The sequence below is a fragment of the Corylus avellana genome, chromosome 9, assembly GCF_965113065.1.
Source record: "Corylus avellana chromosome 9, dhCorAvel1.hap1.2, whole genome shotgun sequence".
Lineage (NCBI taxonomy): Eukaryota > Viridiplantae > Streptophyta > Magnoliopsida > Fagales > Betulaceae > Corylus > Corylus avellana.
Genome location: NC_142498.1, coordinates 18,671,548 through 18,692,645, shown reverse-complemented (window position 1 = coordinate 18,692,645; position 21,098 = coordinate 18,671,548). Strand labels below are relative to the sequence as shown.

The 21,098-nt window shown below is 36.6% G+C and overlaps 1 protein-coding gene across 1 annotated transcript; it reads left to right on the top strand.

Annotated features, from left to right (window-relative positions):
* The first annotated feature begins 4,041 nt into the window (after positions 1 to 4,041).
* UBP16 (ubiquitin-specific protease 16) lies at positions 4,042 to 12,346 on the top strand. Its single transcript, XM_059603922.2, has 11 exons — positions 4,042 to 4,696; positions 5,363 to 6,833; positions 6,925 to 7,013; positions 7,852 to 7,937; positions 8,055 to 8,217; positions 8,330 to 8,450; positions 8,732 to 8,889; positions 10,388 to 10,472; positions 10,564 to 10,776; positions 11,386 to 11,447; positions 11,556 to 12,346. Exons 1-11 carry the CDS (start codon positions 4,389 to 4,391, stop codon positions 12,235 to 12,237), a joined length of 3,438 nt encoding a protein of 1,145 aa, XP_059459905.2. The 5' UTR covers positions 4,042 to 4,388; the 3' UTR covers positions 12,238 to 12,346.
* The last annotated feature ends 8,752 nt before the right edge of the window (positions 12,347 to 21,098 follow it).

Below are 21,098 nucleotides of genomic sequence, written 5' to 3'. Positions count from 1 at the left end.
CCAACACATCGTCCTAATCATAATAACAATAATAATAAAAGATGTCCGTGACGATTTTTAATGTATTTATTTTTAACCGACAATTTTTAAACTCATATAAAGTGTATCTTTACATAGATTATGTAACACTCCAGCTTCACAAACGACGTGATTCTAATAAATTATTTGCACCGAAAGAATTTCAACCTTAGACCGGAAAAAAAAAAAAAAAAACCATTAAGACTAGCATTTTTACCAATTAAGTTGACCCTTTAGAGTTTATTTTTTAATTAACCCTTTGGTGTTTTTTTTTTTTTTTTTTTTTAATTAAAATGATGGAAATGGGTGACTAGTGTAGTTTTCCCCATTGAGCGTGACCATCGGGGTTCCCATCTGCTGTAGAATGTCCGGTTTGAGCCATACCTACTGCCTGGGAATGCGAGCCCGTCACCACAATCCCACCAAAGTGTGAGCCGGTAGAACCCCTTCATAGTAGCATCTGGTTCATGCATTTACTACCGCAAGCGAATTCGAACACGCGCCTTTGGAGTTTTAAACATGAAAGACTTTGTTCCACCGCGTGTGGACAAAATGTTTGGTTATGTGTTAAAATTTGTCTACTTGGTAGTATCAAAACTTTCAGGAGTATAGAGGACAATATTTAGAAAACAAGCAAACAAGAGTAGGTGATTTTTGTTTGCATTCTATAATAGACTTGCTAAAGAAATGCACCAAATGGTCCCATTGAACGAGTATAACGTTTCTTTAGGAAAATGAACTTGCACCTTTATATATATATATATATAATCGTCATCATCATTATCATGATTCATGGGGTCTCATACAAAAGTTTAAAGATTAGCATATATTTTCTGAGATAATATTCAGATATATTAGGAAAGGTTTTTTTTTTTTTTTTTTTTTTATTTTTTTTTGTTTATATGACCAGCTATGACATAACCCCCACATTAATTTGGATTGCATGCCAGAGCTCTTAGATAAATTAAAATTAAAACAATTAAATCTATTATTTTTGTTAGTTCCATTTTTTAAATAAATAATGATTAAATATGGCATAAGAGTTCATGTTTTGAGTTCGAACTCTAACTTTATTACTCATTTCAATTAAAATGGTTAGCATATTGTTTGGCGCTACACATGAGAATGTGTATTAAAATATTAATTTAAATAATTAAACTAACTCTCTCCCCTTTGTTTTTGTGTAAAATACTTTTTATTGGAGAATGTTTTTAGCTGGAAAAATAATATATATATATATATATATATATATATATATATAATGTTATTTTTATGCTATAAGTTTACAACCTTGAAAATGGTTTGAAAAACATTTTTTGACTTTTGGTTCGTATAGAAAATTGTCAAATATTTCATATATTTTTTATATAATTGGATGAGTTGTGAGGAAGAGAGAGACAACAAAGATGAGCAATTATTTGTTCGTATTGATTGCAACTTGGGCAGCAAGGTAGGCAATTGCGACAAGGCTCATTGTGTGGCTCACTTGTTCAGGCAACTTGAGACTTTTCTCGGGCAAGTAAGCTCCATAAGTTTGTCCAAAAGCGTGCAAGAGGGACGAGAGATAATTTACCAAAATGAGCAATATAATCTATTTTATGACTCATCAAGCTTATTTAGTTTGTCAACTAAAAACATTTTCAAGTTAAAAAATGTTTTACGTCTCACCAAACATTAAAAAAATAAGGAAATTCTTTTTTTTTTTTTTTTTTCAAAAAACATTGTACACCGAAACAAACTAGACCTAACACAAAAAAAAGAAAAATGTATGTTGTTTAATTGGTAACCTACAAATGCTTTAAGTAGATTAGATTATACGTTACAAACAAGTTTTGAGAAGTAAATCCTAGACACGAATTCAATATTTAAGACATGGACATGCTACGAAACTTCCTATTAACTCTCAAAACAACATAATTTCTCTTTATTTTCAAAATCACAAAAGGTCTAAACTTGATCCTGTAGTTATTTCCCCTCTTTGTCATGTCCTGAAACGTTTTTTTTCCAACTCTTCTTTTATGGGGAAATCATGTCAGTTTCATTAATTAATGAAAGATTACGAGTATAAAGATCTAAGATAGATCTTGAATGCCATAGATAGGTCTTGAATGTTAGATTGTTATTAATTGATAAAAGATTACGAGCATAAAGTTATGAGAAAATCATAGCCGAAGCTACAAGGTTACAAGTCATAGATACATACATAACAATCTGACATTCAAAACCTATATATGACATCAAAATCCACTAGCTCATGACTAATCTTCAGTTATAACAATAGGTATACTCCAGACAGACTCATCTCGATTACATAGGTAGTAACATCTTCTTGCCGAAACTTATAATCCTCGACTTGCAAGCCAGGAAATTATTCACATCTTCAACCCAACAGGCCATGACCACAAAATACAGGGAAAACAGAAAAACAGGAAAAAAAAAACACAAACGCCCACAAAACACCACTGGAGGAAGACTGCTGAATAATTATGGCCAGAGCGCAAAAAAACCACGCCCAGGCACATGCGAGTCATGATTCGTAGCAGGATTGCAGGAATGAGAAGCGGCAGGTGTTGTTGGAAGCGGGTGGGGCCAGTGCGCGCAGTGGAGGGGTGCGTGTTGAGGTGGGTCTGACGGAGGGACGTAGATCAAGCTTTGAAAAGCCCGATCCAAGAGCCCCATCAACCCTGAAAAAAGACACGACAAAAATAGTGGACGACACAACTGACGCGGTGGTGCTTGAGCCTATAACAAAAGAAAAATAAGCAAAAAGAGAGGAAAAAAAGGTTGTGTTTGGCAAAGGGGCCAGGCTGGACCGGACCCAAAACCTAAAAAATTCTTCTCAAAATCAACCACAACATTCTTACTTTTTATATCATATCAATCACTTTTTATTACTATTCAAATAAAAAAATTACTGCAAAACAAAATTTTTTATTTTTTTATTTTATATAAAATATTCTTACTTTTTATCTCATATTAATCAAATCTGCTACAATACAATTTCACTCATTTTTTTCATTTTATTGTCAAACTCAGCCAAATAATCGGGCAAGGGAGGGGGGTGGTGGAGTGGGAGAACCCTTGTGTTTTTTTCCAACTCAAATTGCACGCAAAAGAAAAAGACAGAAAAATCAACCATGGGATAGGTCGATAGAGAAAAAGACAGAAAAATCAACCATAAAATCAAATCGGTCATCATCGATTCGTCGCCCCCGCATTCGGCATTACCCTTTACTTTTAGGTAAATTCCATTGTCACGATTGGCTGTTTCCCACATGCTACAGACAAATGCTGTCACGATAGTGAACCAGAGCTAAATTAAATTAAATTAAGAAAAATATTATGCATCAATCTTTGAGCTAACAAGAATATTGATTCTTCGTTAAATCCTACATCATCTCAATAAAATATTCATTAAAATTCATAATTTCCGATCAAGAACCAAATTAGTTTATATTATAACGTTTTGTTAACGGTAAAAATTAGGAATATCATGGCTTCTAATTAGCGTCAACGGCTATAAACTTTTTATATGTCTTCTACTTGTCTAGGAAGGCAATGACATGTGAAATTCCATGCACATGCAACCCCACTTTACCAATAAATGGTGAGTGACCGATCGTACTCACAAGTGTTCCCCTCTCACCGTATCAAGCACTTACAATCAATCCCCACCGTCCGATCTCGCGTCCGTCTAATCCCAACGCCATCACCCGTCCCCTCAGTCTCATGCCCACATCAGGCAACCTTCCAAAGCCCCGGTAACTTTCACCCCAATTCCCATTAAATTAATCAAAATCATACCAAAAAAAAAAGAAAGAAAGGGATTAAATTAACCGAACCGGGTTTCTTCCGGTTCAGACCGGATAATGGGCCTTGTGGACCGAATATTTGATGAGCGAAGAATTCACGCTTCCCCAGGCCTTAAAACAAAATTCCTTTCCTCCAACCATCAAATTTCTTATTTTCGCAAGCCGTACGAAGAAAAAAACATTAAAATATTATATAAACCAGAATTTAGTCGCTTTCTTTTATTTCCCGTCTCACCCTATATTCTCGATCTATTTTCCGTGTCCGATTTCCGAATCCGATACGGGTTGTCTCTTCTCACTTTCACTCACTCGCCTCTCTCTCAAATTCTCGGCAATAAATAATCGAAGTGGTTTCGTTTCAACGTTCTTTCTCTCGCCCATAATTGTTAATTTCTACAATCCCCAACCATCGATCGGGCTGTGATCGGTTCTGATTCTGCATGCGCGACCACCGGACCCGCGGGGCCCACTACCACCGCCAACAGAGAATCTATGAGCGGTGGCGATCTTGGGGTTTCGCTGATTTCCTTTTCTGGATGTGAATTGGGTGCAGGGTAAATGCGTGACACCGGGTATTATTTAGGGTTTCGCGGCCTGGTTCTTCTGTTCGCGTGCGTGGTCGCTCCGGTGATCGGCTTCCTAATCCGGCGTAAATGGCGGCTCGCCGTGACGAGGAACGAGGAGATCAAGCGGCTCTTGGCGCTCGCCGCCGAGGAGGCCGCTAGAGCCGAGCTCGAGGCGTCGGCTGGGTATAGTGCCTCCAGTGCCTCTTCTGCGGTTCCGATTTCAACGACTTATCATCAGTGCGCCGTGTGTTATTCCCCTACCACCACCCGCTGTTCCCGATGCAAGGCCGTCCGATACTGGTATTTTAATTAACATTTATAATTAATATTATTGGCACGTTAATTTGGTCTTAGAATTGATTTAATTGTTTAATTTGGGATATTTTGTGTAGTATTACATGCTATCATGAAATTTAAGCAAATAAAATTTAAGAGGAATTGCTGGGTATCTGATGAAATTGCGTATTCGGCTCGAACTTGCATTTGGGGATTACGAATAGCACATGATAGGACAACTAGGGCGATATTCTTCTTTGAGCTGTATGAGATAGTGACAGTTTTACAACCAATGCCGTATTTTACAACCACGTGTTTCTGAATTTTGATCGGATATCGAATGTATACTTTGTGATTGGAAGAGTTGGGTACTGTGAACTCCGGTGCCTACATTAGTAAATATGGAATTGAAGGCTTCCACCTTTTCCTTAACAGATGCCATTTTGCTGATAAACAAAATAGACTTTATATTCTAATCGCACAATGTGATTCTTAGAGATGCGCTTTAGAGAATTTTTTTTTTTTTTTGGAAAAAAAACTCTGCTACTAAGTATAATGCATTGATGGCCTCCTTTAGTTTAAGTGGAGGCTGAGAAAGTTTAAATTGCTCGGCATTTTCTGTTTATATGCAAACGTAAGAATAAATTGGATATAATTCAAGTTTGTAACATAAGAATTTGAATTTCGCAGTTCCGGAAAATGCCAGATAATCCACTGGAGACAAGGTCACAGGGAGGACTGTCATCCTGCTAGTAACACTCATCGGATTAGTGATGTGGGAAGCAAGTTGACAGAGCGAGACAACCATGAAAGCAATGATGACAGTTTTGAGACTGAAGGAAGGCAGCATGCATATCCAATCAAAACGTTTCCTGGAGAACCTGCATTGTCCAAGTCTGGCCATTCTCCTGAGTCTCCATGTGAGAAGGCTGCTGATATTAAAGACGAGTTTCTTCAAGATAGCGAAGGGACTAATTCTTCTTCGGAATCATCTGGTACTCCATTCTCTGGATTTTCTGCTTCCACTGCTAGTGGCGGAGTATCTGATGATGTTTCTGTGAGTGAGAGTATGAGTTCAAATGACTCTGGGGGATCAGATGTACATCTGTTTGATAATCCCCTTGACATGCTTGAGACTAGTTTCAATGTTAAGAACATGAATCAAGGGAAGCCATTATTGCCAAAATTTGCTAGTTTAGTCGATTCTGTAGATCATCTTGCTAAATCAAGTAAACGTAATCCGACTAAACCTGATTGTAGTGATGTTGTGGGTCAGTGTGCATCAACTAGTTCTTCAGGTTCGGGCATTAGTCACTTGCATGTGGATTCGATTGCTGAGCCCTGTATATTGTCTTCTGGTTTCTCGGGGTCAGCTCCTGACTCCATTGGGTCCACAAGTGATGCCCCCAGTAATTCTGCACTGTCCAATTCTAATGGAGCTTATAACAGAAAATTTTCTGATTCTGGTTCTGTCTTACATTTCTCATTCAACCTTTCTGAAAGTACTCCTTTGCATGCACAAGGTGCCAAGGTAAGAGGCATAATATTAGATGATGCTCTTCCAGGTTCTTCGAAGATCACTAAGCCGGTTGGTGGAGCAGTTTTATCAGAAAATATTAGTGTTGGTGCTCCAAAGGTCAAGAAATCTGCACGCTTGAACCATGACGGCTCTCGTTGTACTGATAATGGCACTAGTGATTCACATATGTTGAAACCCAGAGAAGTTAAATCTATGGCAGCTTCTTCTTCATATGATCATCTATCTACAAGCACTCTGCGGGATTCAATAAGTACAGATGCTCCCAATGTCAGTAAACTGCCATCGTCGAGCTCTGGAGGTTCAAAGCACGTTGCTAATGACCTGGGGAGTACTTCACATCATTTGAAGTCTAGAGAAGTCAGATGTTTATCATCTTGTTCTTCCGATGCTTGCTTATCTTCAAGTGCTGAAGGGCATTCGGTTCCTGTGGTTAAATCTGGAAAGGTTGATGGCATTCAGGCTATTGCTGCTCTATCCTCTCAGGATACTAGTTGTCCAAATGCTAGGAATGGCTTGAGAACATCTGTACGGAAGGTTGTTGATCAGTTCAGAGGATCTAAATTGTCAAAACACTACCCTTTAGGTGATGGGTGTGAGGTTGCTGGAAGATACACCGACAAGGTTTTTCTTCAACTTGTGCTCTTTGCATCCATAAAATTTAACTCTTGGATGCAATAGGACTTTTTTGTTGACTATGTATTTATGTTTGCAGGGGCTATTTCCATATGAAGTGTTTGTCAAGCTCTACAATTGGAACAAGGTGGAATTGCGCCCTTGTGGTCTTATTAACAGTGGGAACAGGTAAGGTAGAATGGTTGTTGTTTATGGGAACTGTGTACTTGAAGTAAATAGGTGCTTGGTTATGTGTGGTTGTATGTTTTTGATAAGTTCATGTAATCTTGTATCTGTCTGCTTCAACTTCTTTAATAGCAGGATGCAGGATATAGCAGCAGCACTGGCTGATTGATTTAATACTCAGTGTATGTTGTATGGGTCAATGATCAGTAGGATGTTGTCAATTCTGTATGCTCTAATTTGTTTTTTATTCACACACACATACAGATGTAGATATAGATGTGCATACCTGTGTAACAAGTGACATCCATAGGTTTTCTGCACCAAACAGAGTGAATCCAGAACATTTTTATTTCATGCAATTTTCTTAGTCAATGTGTGAGTATATAAGGATGATCATATTATTTGCTAAATTGCTCTGGCCCTATGCATAAATATTTTTGTATGTGCACATACAGAAACTACTTTTTGCTGGATATGCTTTTGAAATTGTCTATGGACGGGCATTCCCACTTGAAGCATGTGCCTGTATGTAAGCGCGTTATAAATTTACTGTGCTGGCTAGTGAGTTGTCAATTGAATTGCAACTTGCTTGATGGTTTACTTTTGTCTAAATAGATATCATCCATGTATGGATAATTTATCTTCATGTATTATGATGAGATCTTACTATTATGTGTAAGGAAGGTATTTAGTTTTTCCATTTTCCATAGCTGAATAAGGACTTTGCTGATTTTGAAATCTTGCCTTCTGCCTTTTCTTTTGTTTGAGTTGCCTCTCGTACAAAGAATTTTCTCCTGCTGCTTGAACTTATATTTTACCCCTCCCTTTTTTTTTTCTGCAGCTGCTATGCTAATGCTGTGCTCCAGTGCTTGGCATTTACTCCTCCTTTGAATTCTTATTTTCTTCAAGGCATTCATTCAAGAGCCTGTATGTTTATGATCACAGCTCCATCCTGTATTTTATTAAATGTTGGCTATTTACCAAGGTGACTCTTGTACAAGATGAAGTTTATTTATTCTTTATTTAATTATTTTCTATTTGCAGGTGTAAATAAAGAAGCGTGTTTCATCTGTGAGTTTGAAAGTTTAATATTGAAGGCAAAGGAAGAGAAATCTCCACTCTCTCCTATTGGGATACTTTCACAACTAAAAAATGTTGGAAGTCAGCTTGGTAATGGGAGAGAAGAGGATGCCCATGAGTTCCTGAGGTGGGCTTTCTGATTTTCTGGACTTCATAAGTAATTTTATGCCTTAACTATTTCTCTGTGGATCAACTTTTAAAGAGTAATGTATGAGTTAATTAAAAAATTTAAATAACAGGTATGCCATTGATACAATGCAATCTGTTTGCCTTAAGGAAGCTGGCATACCTGCATCTGGCTCTTTGGAAGAAGACACCACTCTAATAGGCCTTACATTTGGAGGCTACCTCCGTTCAAAGGTAATATATGTTCTTTACGAGATTAACCGTATCCAAAAAGCTATACGTTCAATGTTAATTTAAAGGGTTTTGGAATTGGTATATGAAGTGGCTCTGTCTTGGAGGGATTCTGAGTCATTAAAGAAGAAAAAGAGCTATACGTTCAACAAATCCACTGTTTATCTGTCCCAAAACTAGAATACTATAACTGTCCCAAATCCAATCCTACTGACAAACTGTGATAAGTTAGTTTTCTTCTGGAGTGTCAGTAATGCAGATAAATTTGATACTGTTGCTTGCAGATTAAGTGCACAAAGTGCCATGGAAAGTCTGAGCGGCAGGAAAGGATGATGGATCTTACTGTTGAGATAGAAGGAGATATAGGAACCCTGGAAGAGGCTCTTCATCAATATACGCGTACTGAGATTTTGGATGGTGAAAACAAATACCAATGTAGCAGGTTGGTTTGGTTACCTAGATTTATGAACTTCTTGAGAGCATATTTTTGGTTTAGTATCAACAGATAATTCTGTTGCTAAAATACAGTAGTTATTGATTTATTTGTTAACCTGAATGTTATACTTCAGTGGACATGTAAAACATAACTTTAATTAGTCAGTTTTCCGTTTCTCCCTGTCATGGCTAAGAACTTTTTGCAAAAGAAAGTTTTCTTGATTTGTGCTTAGAATTCAGGATCTAACATTTGAAGTAATCTAGTGTCGACCTTTAATTAAATTCTTTCGTCTCAGCTATAAAGTATGGAAGAAATTTTCTTGATTATAGTGCAACTTTTCTCTTATGGTATGACTGTGTCGTAAAAGGATGTTCAATGCATATAGTCATAACAAACATTTATATTATATGTTCATGCACTGAAACAGTAACTGTTTGCCTGAAGTATATTTGTTCGACCACATGTAAAACTTTTATAAAGAATTGAACATAGCTCTTTTAGTGTGATTTGTAGTTTGTGGAAGATCATGTGTGTTCTAGGGATCAGTGTTTCTTTGATGGGTTGGGGATGCCCTATGGTTAAAAAAAAGAAAGGATTAATAACTTTTTTGGTACCTGGGTTTTAATGTTTTTATTTTTTTCCTCCTTGGGTTTTAAAAAAGACAAATCTAGTTCCTCAGATATTGGAAAAGACCGAATCACCACTTCTGTAAATTTTCGTCCATCCCAATTAACGGCAAGGGGTGGCTGGCCACCCCCAGTTTGACCTTCAGCCACCCCCAAGGCCGGTCTAGGGGTGGCCGAACCGCCCTCAGTTTGACCTTAGGGGTGGCTGAGCCACCCCCAAGGTCGGTCTAGGGGTGGCCGAACCACCCCCAAGGCCAAAGGGGGTGGTTCGGCCACCCCAAGGGCCAAAAAAGGGTGGCTGAAACCACCCCCAAGACCCTTGGGGGTGGCCGAGCCACCCTCGTAGGCCATAGGGGTGGCTTTGGCCACCCCCTGCGGCCCCTCTAGGGGTGGCAGAATCACCCCCAATGCCAAAGGGATGGACGGAAATTAACGGAGGTGGTGATTCGGTCTTTTCCAAAATGATTTGTCTTTTTAAAACCTAGGGGGAGAAAAATAAAAACATTAAAACCCAGGTACCAAAAAAGTTATTAATAAAAAAAAAAAACAAAATTGTTAGTGTTAAAACCATTTTTTTTTCTCCGTATTACTATTTGTTTTTTTGGAAGAGGTGGTTGGGAAGGGTGCAGGTGATCTCGTCTGTGAAATGTAGTTCGCATTTTTGAATTGGCATGATGTTGGAGTCTCTCATATTGGCTTATGTTGAAGCAGCATCTTTTCTTTGCCTTTGGATGATTGCTCATTGATCTGTCCTTTAGTTTGTGCTTAGTTTATGTAGTTGGTACTTTCATTCATGAAAGCCTATTTTCTTTCAAACTATTGGCTTTACAAATGGTGGTTCCCACATTGTAGTAATCTACTGTTATTATTTTAATCAGATGCCAATCTTATGAGAGGGCCAAAAAGAAACTGACAGTAATGGAGGCTCCGAATATCCTTACAATAGCACTTAAGCGATTTCAGGTAATGCTTATGATACTTCAATCAAGGACGATATTTTGCTGTATGTTGTTGGAATACCATACTGTTTTACTCACTAATGATTCTTTTACAGTCTGGTAAATTTGGGAAGCTCAATAAGCCAATTCAGTTTCCAGAGATCCTGGACTTGGCGCCATTTACTAGTGGGACAAGTGATAAATCGCCTATATATAAGCTTTATGGAGTGGTGGTCCACCTGGACATCATGAATGCATCGTTTTCTGGTCATTATGTATGCTATGTTAAGAATAACCAAAACAAGTGGTTCAAGATTGATGACAGCACTGTAAGTTCTCAAATTCCATTAACCTGCATTTCTCGATCAATTTTCATTCATGATACAGCATGTTGTTTTGCCAGATACTTTCATCTCCCTCTATCCACCTTAAGCATTGGGCTCTTTGGATTGTACCAAAGATCTCTCGCCACCTCCCTTCCGATGAAGGGGTTTTTTTTTTTTTTTTGGCGTTTTAAGTGTTATTGCTTTAGTTCAGTACACCTTTAAGGTTTGTTTTAATTGGAATTGTATAACAATTTGTTGCATTTGGGTGAGGGTGACTGTGGAGCTATGTCCTATTACTTGTGATTTCTAGACTGATGTTTCACTGTACTTATTGGTGATGATGTTATTACCTACATTTATAAAGATAGAAGGGAAATTGGAAAATCTGTTAGAAAAATGTTGTTTCTTTATGAATAGGAGCATGAAGGATCAGTTTGGTATTTTAGATCTGGGATTTAATGGTTGGACCTATTAAAAGTCACTCTCATACCTTTGTAGAAGCTACGAGTGCAATATAGGGCATCAATGTCTATTTTTTTATTGTGCGTATGGAAACATTAATGTATTTTGCAACAAAACCCAGAATTTTTAACCATTGAGATGGTCATGCAGGTGACTGTTGTGGAACGTGAAAGGGTCTTGACAAAAGGGGCATACATGCTTCTTTATGCCCGGTAATAGATCTCAGGACTCTTTAACATTATTATTTTTTCAATCATTTAAGATTAAGATTTCTGTAATCTCTATTGCATGGATGTGTGACTAATTGAACTGCCTTACAGGTGCTCACCAAGGGCTCCACGGTTGATAAGGAACAGAATTATTTCTTCCGACTCCAAGAATAAAGCCATTCCTTCCTGGATAAATGGGAAGAATACTGCATCCAAATTAAGGTCTGCCTCTGCACGTTCCAGTGCTGCGGCTGCTGCCCCCAATTTACCGCAGTCAATTTCAACGGACAGTTCTGCCAGCTTTGAATCCCTTTATTCAAGATACCCCCCCCAGCTGCAAAAAATACTAGAAGAGGACTCATCAAGTGACAATTCTTCCCTTATTAGCAACAACTCCGATGAAGGTTCCTGCAGCACAGATAGCACCCGCGACTCTACCAGCACCGACGACTTGTCTGACTTCATATTTGGCGATTCAGGACGTTGTTGGAACATTAATTCAGGGAATCCTTCTGATTCTGATACTTCCTCTTCCTCCTCTTCTTCTCCTTTGTGCTCGAGGCATTCACCCCTTTCTAATTCGGAGCAGCAAGCTTCGGGTTTACCCGAAACAAGTGGATCTCGAACAGAGGGAAGTGTTCCTTTTTGGCTTTCTGACACTAGACAAAGTAGAAAGTTAGTTACTAGTAGTAGTTACAGGGAGACTGACTCAGAGAGATTAGGATCTAACCTCTTCCACGATGTTAACTCTGGCATATTTAGAAAATCATTGAGGGAAAGAAGAGATTATTAAACATTTGGTTATAATACATTTGGTAAATAACAGTTTAGAGGGGCCTGCGTGTAATATACCCTTGTAAGTTTCTTTATATAAATGAATCAGCCATAAATCATTTTTGTCACTCGGTTGCCCTCATTAAACTACCGAACTAGTTTTTGGGTGGGAGGATTAATAACAATAAAATCCCATCTCACACATTTTTAACCCTGACCATAAAATGTTAATGGCTATTTTGGTGGAATATTGTTCTCGTTCTCTCTCTCTCTCTCCCTCTCCCTCTCCTTAAATGTACCAAATCTAATAATATCAATGAGGTAGAGAGAATGCTTATATTACAACAGTCTGTACGACTGTACCACAATGGATTTGGATTTCCTCATATTTATAACAATTAAGCATGTCTGACAGTTAGGTTTGGGTTCAATTAAGGTCACATCTCAAGATTTGGGTTAACTAGCACATTTAGGGCCCGTTTTGTTTGATAAGGACCTATTTTTAGGAATAGTTATTTCTGTAGGAATCATTAATCCCTTACACATAAATAGTTATTCCTCTTAAAATGAGAAGACTAACTATTTCTAAAGAAATTGACAGCTTTTTACATTAAAAAAAAAAAAAACTAATTTTTTTCAAAATGTTTATTTTAACCCTAAAATTTGTTTTTTATTAAAAAAAAAAAAAAAGAAAAAAGAAAAAGGTAAACCTAGAATTTAAGGAGTGGCCGCCACCCATGCAATTCTAGTTTTTATTTATTTATTTATTTTTTTAAGAGGGGTGATGTACTTTTTTTTGATAAACTAAGGAATATGAATAACTATTATATTTCACTTTTTCCTATTCTTAGTAATAGCTATTCATTTTCTTAACGAAATACTCAATGCACGAACCAAACGAGCCCTTAATCTTGGATTCCTTAAATTTGGACGGGCCTCATGCCGGAGCGGGGGTTTACTATATACCCTTCTTTTCTTCCATTTTCCTTTTGCTGAGCAAGGGCTCTATCTTGCACTAAGCGCGAAGGCGTGTGTCGGGAGTGGACTCTTAACCATGCAATTATTTCCCATGAGTGATAGGTTTTTGTGGGAATTGTCTCTTCATGAAAGATAGCAACAAGCGCTTGATCGAGTTGCAATGTGCTACGTGGCTAAAGGGATAAGGTATTAGGTGAATAAGAGGATTATTTCATCGGTATTTTGTGTGAGTTTTCTGTCTTGTCCCTCGGCACGTGGCAAGTAATACGACTCTTTCAAACTCTTGAAAGAGCTGCAACTATTGAAAAAGAGTGCCACTGTGGCCCATAAATTTCCATCGTTTCAAAATCTTCTCATTAACTCACTCTCACACGTATTTTTCTCATTTTTCTTTCAAATCCGGTACAAGTTGGGTTAATCGCCGGTGCCCAAAGAGGAGATAAAGTCAAGGATGCGACCGTGATAAGTACAAAAGAAAAAGAGGACAACCACGTGGGGAACTAAGAACACGACACGCGACTCTTCCTTTATAATTATGTGGTCTCTGTCTCTGGATAGAGTAGGAGAAGTTTTATTCATTCATTGACTTTGGGATGGGCTCCTATTATGACAGCTTTTGACTTTCAAATCTCAAAGGACAATCAGCATCGTACACGTAAGTACCTTCATTTATGGCTCACGATCCATTAGGTTTACCATCCTTTCCAAATGCAATGGCATCGGTCGTTATGATGGGATTTAAAACTAATGCATTTAATGGTATATATAAAGTTTACATGTTTTTTGAAAAGAAAAATATGCTTATCTTATCCACTTTCAATCAAAGTATCGTGTATTAAAAAGTTCATTTATTAGGACAATGATCATTTTTATTTTACGAATTAAGCTTTCAAGTTTATGTATTTAATGGTATATACATTGTTAAAATACTGATTAAATAATTAAATTTATCTCTTCTTATCAGCTTAAATTTTTAGAATAACCGATAATTTAACATACATAATTATATAAATATGACAAATACTACTAATTTCATTTCATTTCATTTCAGGGAAGATTATCCTATTTCCATTCTTCTAAGAATGACTAATCATAAATATGCTTAGTTTTCTCTTGGATTGACCAAAACAAGCTTAAACCCACTGTGTTTTTTTCTTTTTCTTTTTTAATTAATTAATTAATTTTTTTTATAAGTTAAAAAAGTAGTAAGAAGCGATTTGAGTGGCTATTTTAGTTAGACAAGATCATAGTAACACATGTTTAGTATTATAAACCAATTGACACGAAGAGATTAGACGGTAAAAATTAAACGTTTTCTCAAACCCAGTTGAAACCCAGTTGAAACAAAGCCTGACCCAATTCCATCATAACGTCAACAAAATCTAAAGTGGAACCTATATTCTAGGGTATACCAAACCTGTCTATGGGATGTTCTTAAATGGGGAAATGCATGTGCTGGGACATGGCAGCAAGCAGAAAGCCGGCCAAAGGGGAAGTCCCTCTGTGAAAACAGAAAAAAAGGTACTGGAAAATGAAAAATGCATGGATAATTCACACCAATTTATGAGATGGGATGATTCAGCAACATTAGCCCGCCATAATTGATTGATCACTCCCTGCCCTCACCAAACTTTAAAAGCATGTGTCTTGTCTTATAACCGACACATTGGACAACAGGGGCCCCCTCATATATTCTCGGTTGTTGCCGTATGCAGATGGACAGATGATCAACAAGTTGCCAGTTGCATGAACCTTTCTTTTTTATCTTTTTACAAGGGTTGTTTCTATTTTCAATTGAGATTACAAAAGAACTGGAATATCCTTATCAAAAGGTATTTACAAAAAGGTATTTGTATAAAACCAAGTTTTTTCAATTATATTGAAAAAAAAAAGGGAACATAAATCAATTAATTACATGTCAGTGCATAATAACTGGGAGATTAACTATGTAAGTAGTAACGCCAATTTTGCCGTTCACCATATTGCAAAAATGGCGGCGAACATGGGTATAGAAAAAGAATGGTTGGAAGAAATCCTTAATTGTATCTCAAAAATTATTTGAGAAGAGTAATCTATAATTTTTGATTGATTGATTAATAGAGCCTTGAATGTTCTTTCAAAAGAAAAATTACATGTCAGTGTAATTTTATGTGCTAAACCAGAGTTAATGTTTCTCCCACTTGCTCCTGAAGTAGTTGGGGGTAGCTTATTACATTCATGACAAGCATGGATCGATGGAGCTAAAATTAATAATAAACATGCACTATTAATTTAAAGAAAACGTGATATTTAGAGAAAACATGATGATTTGGGGAGACTTAATTAAATTAAACCATGTTGTTCAGCCCCTGATAACAAGCATGAAAAAAGTCGCACCGCCACACTACCGAAATATATTATATGTCTTGCAGATATGTTGAACAAAGCAGCAGCAGCAACAGACAAAAAAGGTGGTCGAAATCTTGATAAAATTACAGTCCATTGCTCTTCTTTTCGGCTGAAAGCAAGGGATATGTTTTGCATGATTTTTTGCCATCTGGGCTGAGGCACTTTTGCAAGCATGATAGGTTTCCCACACGGTTCAAGGTTATTATTGGATCTGGGTTTATCATTATGCTTTGAACAATTTAATCATTGAACACGCTAGCTTGTCTTGATCTTGATGTTTGTACGTAACATAAGCAAATTTTGGCTGCCATTGGGAAAAAGTTCCCCCAAGGCTCCGGATGCCGGCCTTTCTTTTTCTCGATACTTCCAAATACTTACCATCAAGTTTTTACTTTCTACTTGGAAATAAAAACTATTATTTGATCAATGTTACACTTACTTTTATTTATTATTTTATCGAATGTTGATTTTTATTGTCATATTAGAGAGCGTGCACTTAAAAGTATAGGAATAAGAATGAGAGTGAAAGTGTGTAGCATTTCTCTTATTATTTTAATGATGTAGGATGCATGATTGCCCCTGTTTCGGTGCTAATAAAAATAAAAACAGCGTCGAATTTTGTCTACTGCACACATATGAAAGCTATCACTTAATCCTTCCATTCCAAAATGAATGTTAATTTCCTTAGTTTTCAAATTATATTGGAAGAAATATTTTTCACATGAGGAATGCTATAGTTTCTCTTAGTGTTCTGTTAATCTTACGGAGATATTTTTTTTTTCTTTCTAAAAATGCAAAAAAAAAAAAATAATAATTTCAACATGACGAGAACACGAAGAAAAATCCTCGTATTTCTCTTTTCATAGCTAGCGATTATATATACTTGCCAGCTTTTGTTTATTTTCCCTTTCGAATAATAGGACTTGTCTTTTAATGATGTAGTTTGTTAAGTCTATAGAATTATTGAAGTCATCGCACTTCTATTTTTTTCCTTATTCATTTAATCTATGCACTATATATGACATATATGGTGGGGTTATATGCAGCATGCATTAATATATCAATCTCAAATCACTCAGCAAAATTAATTTTCAAATTTGAGCAGTGCCCATATATTTGCATTGACTATATATATATATGCATTGATCAATGAAACGACTACTCGTAGCACTAATCTCTACCTCTATTTGTTGAAATGAATCGTGGGGTGGAAATATAATTAATTGTTATGTCATTAGTCAGATCACCAACTAGGATATGATTCTTTTTGTATCAACAAATCCATGATTAAGCCTTGTTTTTTATCATAAACAGAAATCTTGGGTCTATTTCTTGACCCAAAGAGGAAAGTATTCCTTATTAGCCTATGGCTGAAGTTGCTGGTTGCTGGCAACTACATTAATAATCCATTTACTTTACTTAGCGGCACACTTTTAGAAAAGTAAGTGCACATTTATCTATTAGATAGAGTTTATAATCTCCCTCATGGTCCCACTATAGATGCCGTTGCTTGGAAAATCAACAGGAATATTCAATTATTTGAACTGCTAATTAATTGATCATCTTCCTTTTCATCCATAAACACTTTCTTAATTATTTGACTGACACACAGACAGAAGCTAGGGATCGATTGTTGTTAATCAAGGACAGTTTTCTAGCTTTGTTGGTCTGTTTTTGTTTTTGTTTCGTTGTTTTCATGTAATTTTTTTTTTTACTAATTGGAAGGTGATTCACGGAGATGAAGTTCGAACTCCAAACATTTATTCTGGTATCATGAATAAATGATAATCCGGGATAATATGAGAAATGATAATCCGGGATGAAATGGTTGCCGGACACGTACAAAGTTTGGCAGACACCAGTCATCAGCTTCCATGCCATGCAGGACATACTTATATTGCAAGTCACCCAACTAAAGAAAACGATGTTTTTGTCGGCATTTAACCTTTTGTATCTTTTACCCATAACCCAATCTCTCCGAAGAAGCAAAGCCACAATTAAAAAACGAAAATAAAAACCCACGTGCATATAGAGGATCAGAAGGAGACAGCCCAATTTTTTAATGTGGTAAATGAAACAAACACATGATACCTAGAAGAATAAGTAACAACATTGGCTTCCTTGGCAACAATCTAGGAGGCATGCAAATTTGATTAATTATTGATGATATTCTATTTGTCGGATGAAGATATATATATATATATATATATATATATATATATATATATACAATTTCATTTCATGGATGGAAGTCTGAGCAAAAACCCTAATGGTGGTATCTGTATTTAGGCTACAGTGTTGAGAATAATTTGTTCTTGAAAGTCCAGATTGATGTCTGCATCTATTGCAGAGGTGAATTGAATAATTTCATAGTCAAACTAAATGATTATTTTAACAGTGGCAGCCTTATATGGACTAAGTTAGGCAATTCTTTTTTTTTTTTTTTTTTAAATAATAACAATTTAACTAATTATAGGGCATTGCAAACCTGAAAAAGGTCTTATAGAATGGTGCACGATCATAAAATTAAGTAAATTTGGAACTATCACTAGAGTGGTTGGCTTATAATTAGAGTACTTGAAGTAGGTCTTTTTTTTTTTTTTTTTTTTTTTTTGTAGGTGGGTTTTTAATTTTTTTTTTCTTCTATATTTGGAGAAAGGAAATGAGAGTCTGTTGCTAGTACTATTAGTGATAAGAGATTTTACTCTTAGTAATCAAGTGCGGAGAAAAAATGGATTCAAGTGTCAACAGACATGATGTTAAGAGGACAAAATCCATGCCTATTAATCCCTACCCATCTATGCACTTAACGGGATTAGAGTTAAACTATGACTCTACCCGTCTTAAGGGAGTGCTTGCGAATCTTCAACATTGCCGGCCGATCTTAGCCTCTTTTTATTGGTGCTCTAGTTGAAAAGGTGCTACAATGATAAAGTTCAGTTAGGAAATTCGCCTGTAATTGTTCCTTTACCCTTAAAGAAAAAAAAAAAAATAGAGATAAATTTGGAACAGGTAAAGGGTGGCTCCCTAATATCTGCTAATGGCATAGACTTTTCGCCTACAAAGACATGTTATTTACCATCATCTCATTAAGATAATTTAACGACGACTTTTCACTCCGATCAATATGTCATTTTAGAGTAATGCTATACGTCACACTGCAATTATGTTAACGCAGTATATATAGGCTAATATCCCTTTTATTTTTTTAACAAAAAATAATTCAAAGACTATTAAGTTATTAACCCATGTCACGTGGCATAGTGTAATTGTGGCGTGAAAATTGACATTTCTTGTCATTTTATGAGGCAAAACTGCAGTAAAGGAGGGTCTACATTCAATGCCCTTAATAGTAGTTTATTATGTCAAAGAAAAACCCTAATTATCAGCTAAGCAATAGTATAGAAAAGTCAAAATAAACAATATATATAGGGAAAAATATAAAAAAGCCCCCCAAACTACCAGCCGTTTTCGATTTAGCCCCCTGATGTTCCAAAAGTCATAAAGTAGCCCCCCAAACTACCAAACTTTTGTATTTTGGCCACTCTGTTAGTCAAAACCGTTAGTCTGAACGGAAACCATGAAACGACACCGTTTTATTAAGGTTAAGTTACGAAAATGCCCTTGTTAGAGATCCAAAGCTTTCTTCTCCCTTTCTTCTTCATCTTCGGAAATCATCACTGGGTTAAAATCATCGCCGGAAACCTTTCTTCTACCTTGTCCACTCTGATTAAAATCATCGCTCATCATCCCTTTATTCTTCATTGCCGTAAACTCCTTAGCTACCGTTGGTGACCCAGGCGGGTTTGGCCAGACCCAGCCGTGGGTCACCAGGTGCCCCGCCTGGGTCAATGACCCATGGCTGTGTCTGGCCAGACCCGCCTGGGTCACTGCCATTTGCTCCTATATAAAATCTGTTAAGGGGTCATTGTCTTCCACGAAAAAACTAAAATTTTCTCAAATGGTTTTGCTCTGTATTTCCTCTGCTCTCTCTGTTTTCCGTTGAAATTCTTTGCTCATGGCACCCCTAACGACCTTGTTGATTCAATCTAGCGTCCGGGGAGGGGAGATATTGGAATATAAGTTGATGGGTTGTTTTGGTTTGGCTTTTTGTAATGGTCGAACATATAGTTAATTCCTGCCTTCCTGGCCTTTTGCTTAAATTTTGAAATACCCATTGAACTACAAGTATCATTTTTGTCTAATAAAATTGGTCAAATACCAAGATTTTCTCATTCAATGATCAGTACATGCGGTTCTGAATGACCGATATAATTTCATCAGAAACCCAAAAATGAAGAGAGAAACTCAAAAGGTTTCTAGAAACCCAAAAATGAAGAGAGAAACCCAGAAGGTGAAACCGTGAAAAGAAGAGAGAGACTTGCTTTGATTTCTTTTCTCATAAGCAAAAACACAAGCTTACAGGTGGAAAACCAGAAATGGAGAGCAAATCAAAAGATGAAAGTGGAGAGAGACTCGTTTGATTTCTTTCTTCTGCATTGATTTTTCTGCGAGCAATTAATAAATATCATGTTTGTCATTTTGTCGGTGGTTCTCTTCTCCGGCAATCCCAATTCAAGCTTAATGAGCTTATAGCAAAACGACGCCGTTTAACTTATTGTTTAAAAAAAAAAAAAAAAAAGATTTATACAAGGGTATTGTAGTAACTTACCCGTAACCAAACGACGTCGTTTTGTAGTTTCCATCCAAACTGACGGTTTTGACTAACGGAGTGGCCAAAATGCAAAAGTTTGGTAGTTTAGAGGGCTACTTTATGACTTTTGGAACATCATGGGGCTAAATCGAAAACGACTGGTAGTTTGGGGGGCTTTTTTATATTTTTCCCATATATATAACTGAGAATAGAACTTTGATTATATATAATTAAAGTGGTTTACATAGTTCCAAAAAAGTCCCAAACCAAATGGACAATCTGATTTTGCCAATCTAATTCCACAGAAAAATCCCCGACACAACGGCAACCAAGTCAATCGTGAACGCCTGGAGATATCATTAGGCTTAGCACCGCCTAGAGGAAAAAATATCGTAGAAAGGCGAGTTCAGAATTTAGTGTGCTAGTGGCTCAATAACGGCTCCACAGCCGTTGAGATGTTCAATCAAAAACATGGTGCGCCGACGAATTGAACCTCATCATCGATCATCAGAAATCAAACCTGAAGACATGCACGGTCAAGGAAAGAGACGCCAGATGATGAAAAACATATTTTGTCTGCATGGAACATGATAAGGATGTCTTTACAGTGTAGTATTCATCCAACTTGGAAATAAATAAAAAAATAATAATTGGTTTTGGAGAAAATCAAATGTTAGCGCCTTCAGACATGTCTTGTTGACATAATCCTGAATTTGTCAAACCGAATCTTTCTGGATTACACTTAATTTCAAACTAATAATCTGTGGTTTTCCCTAATATTTACATTACTCAAAACACTTGAACTAATTATAAAAAATACATTTAATCACTTAATAAAAATATTTTGCGACAGTAACAAA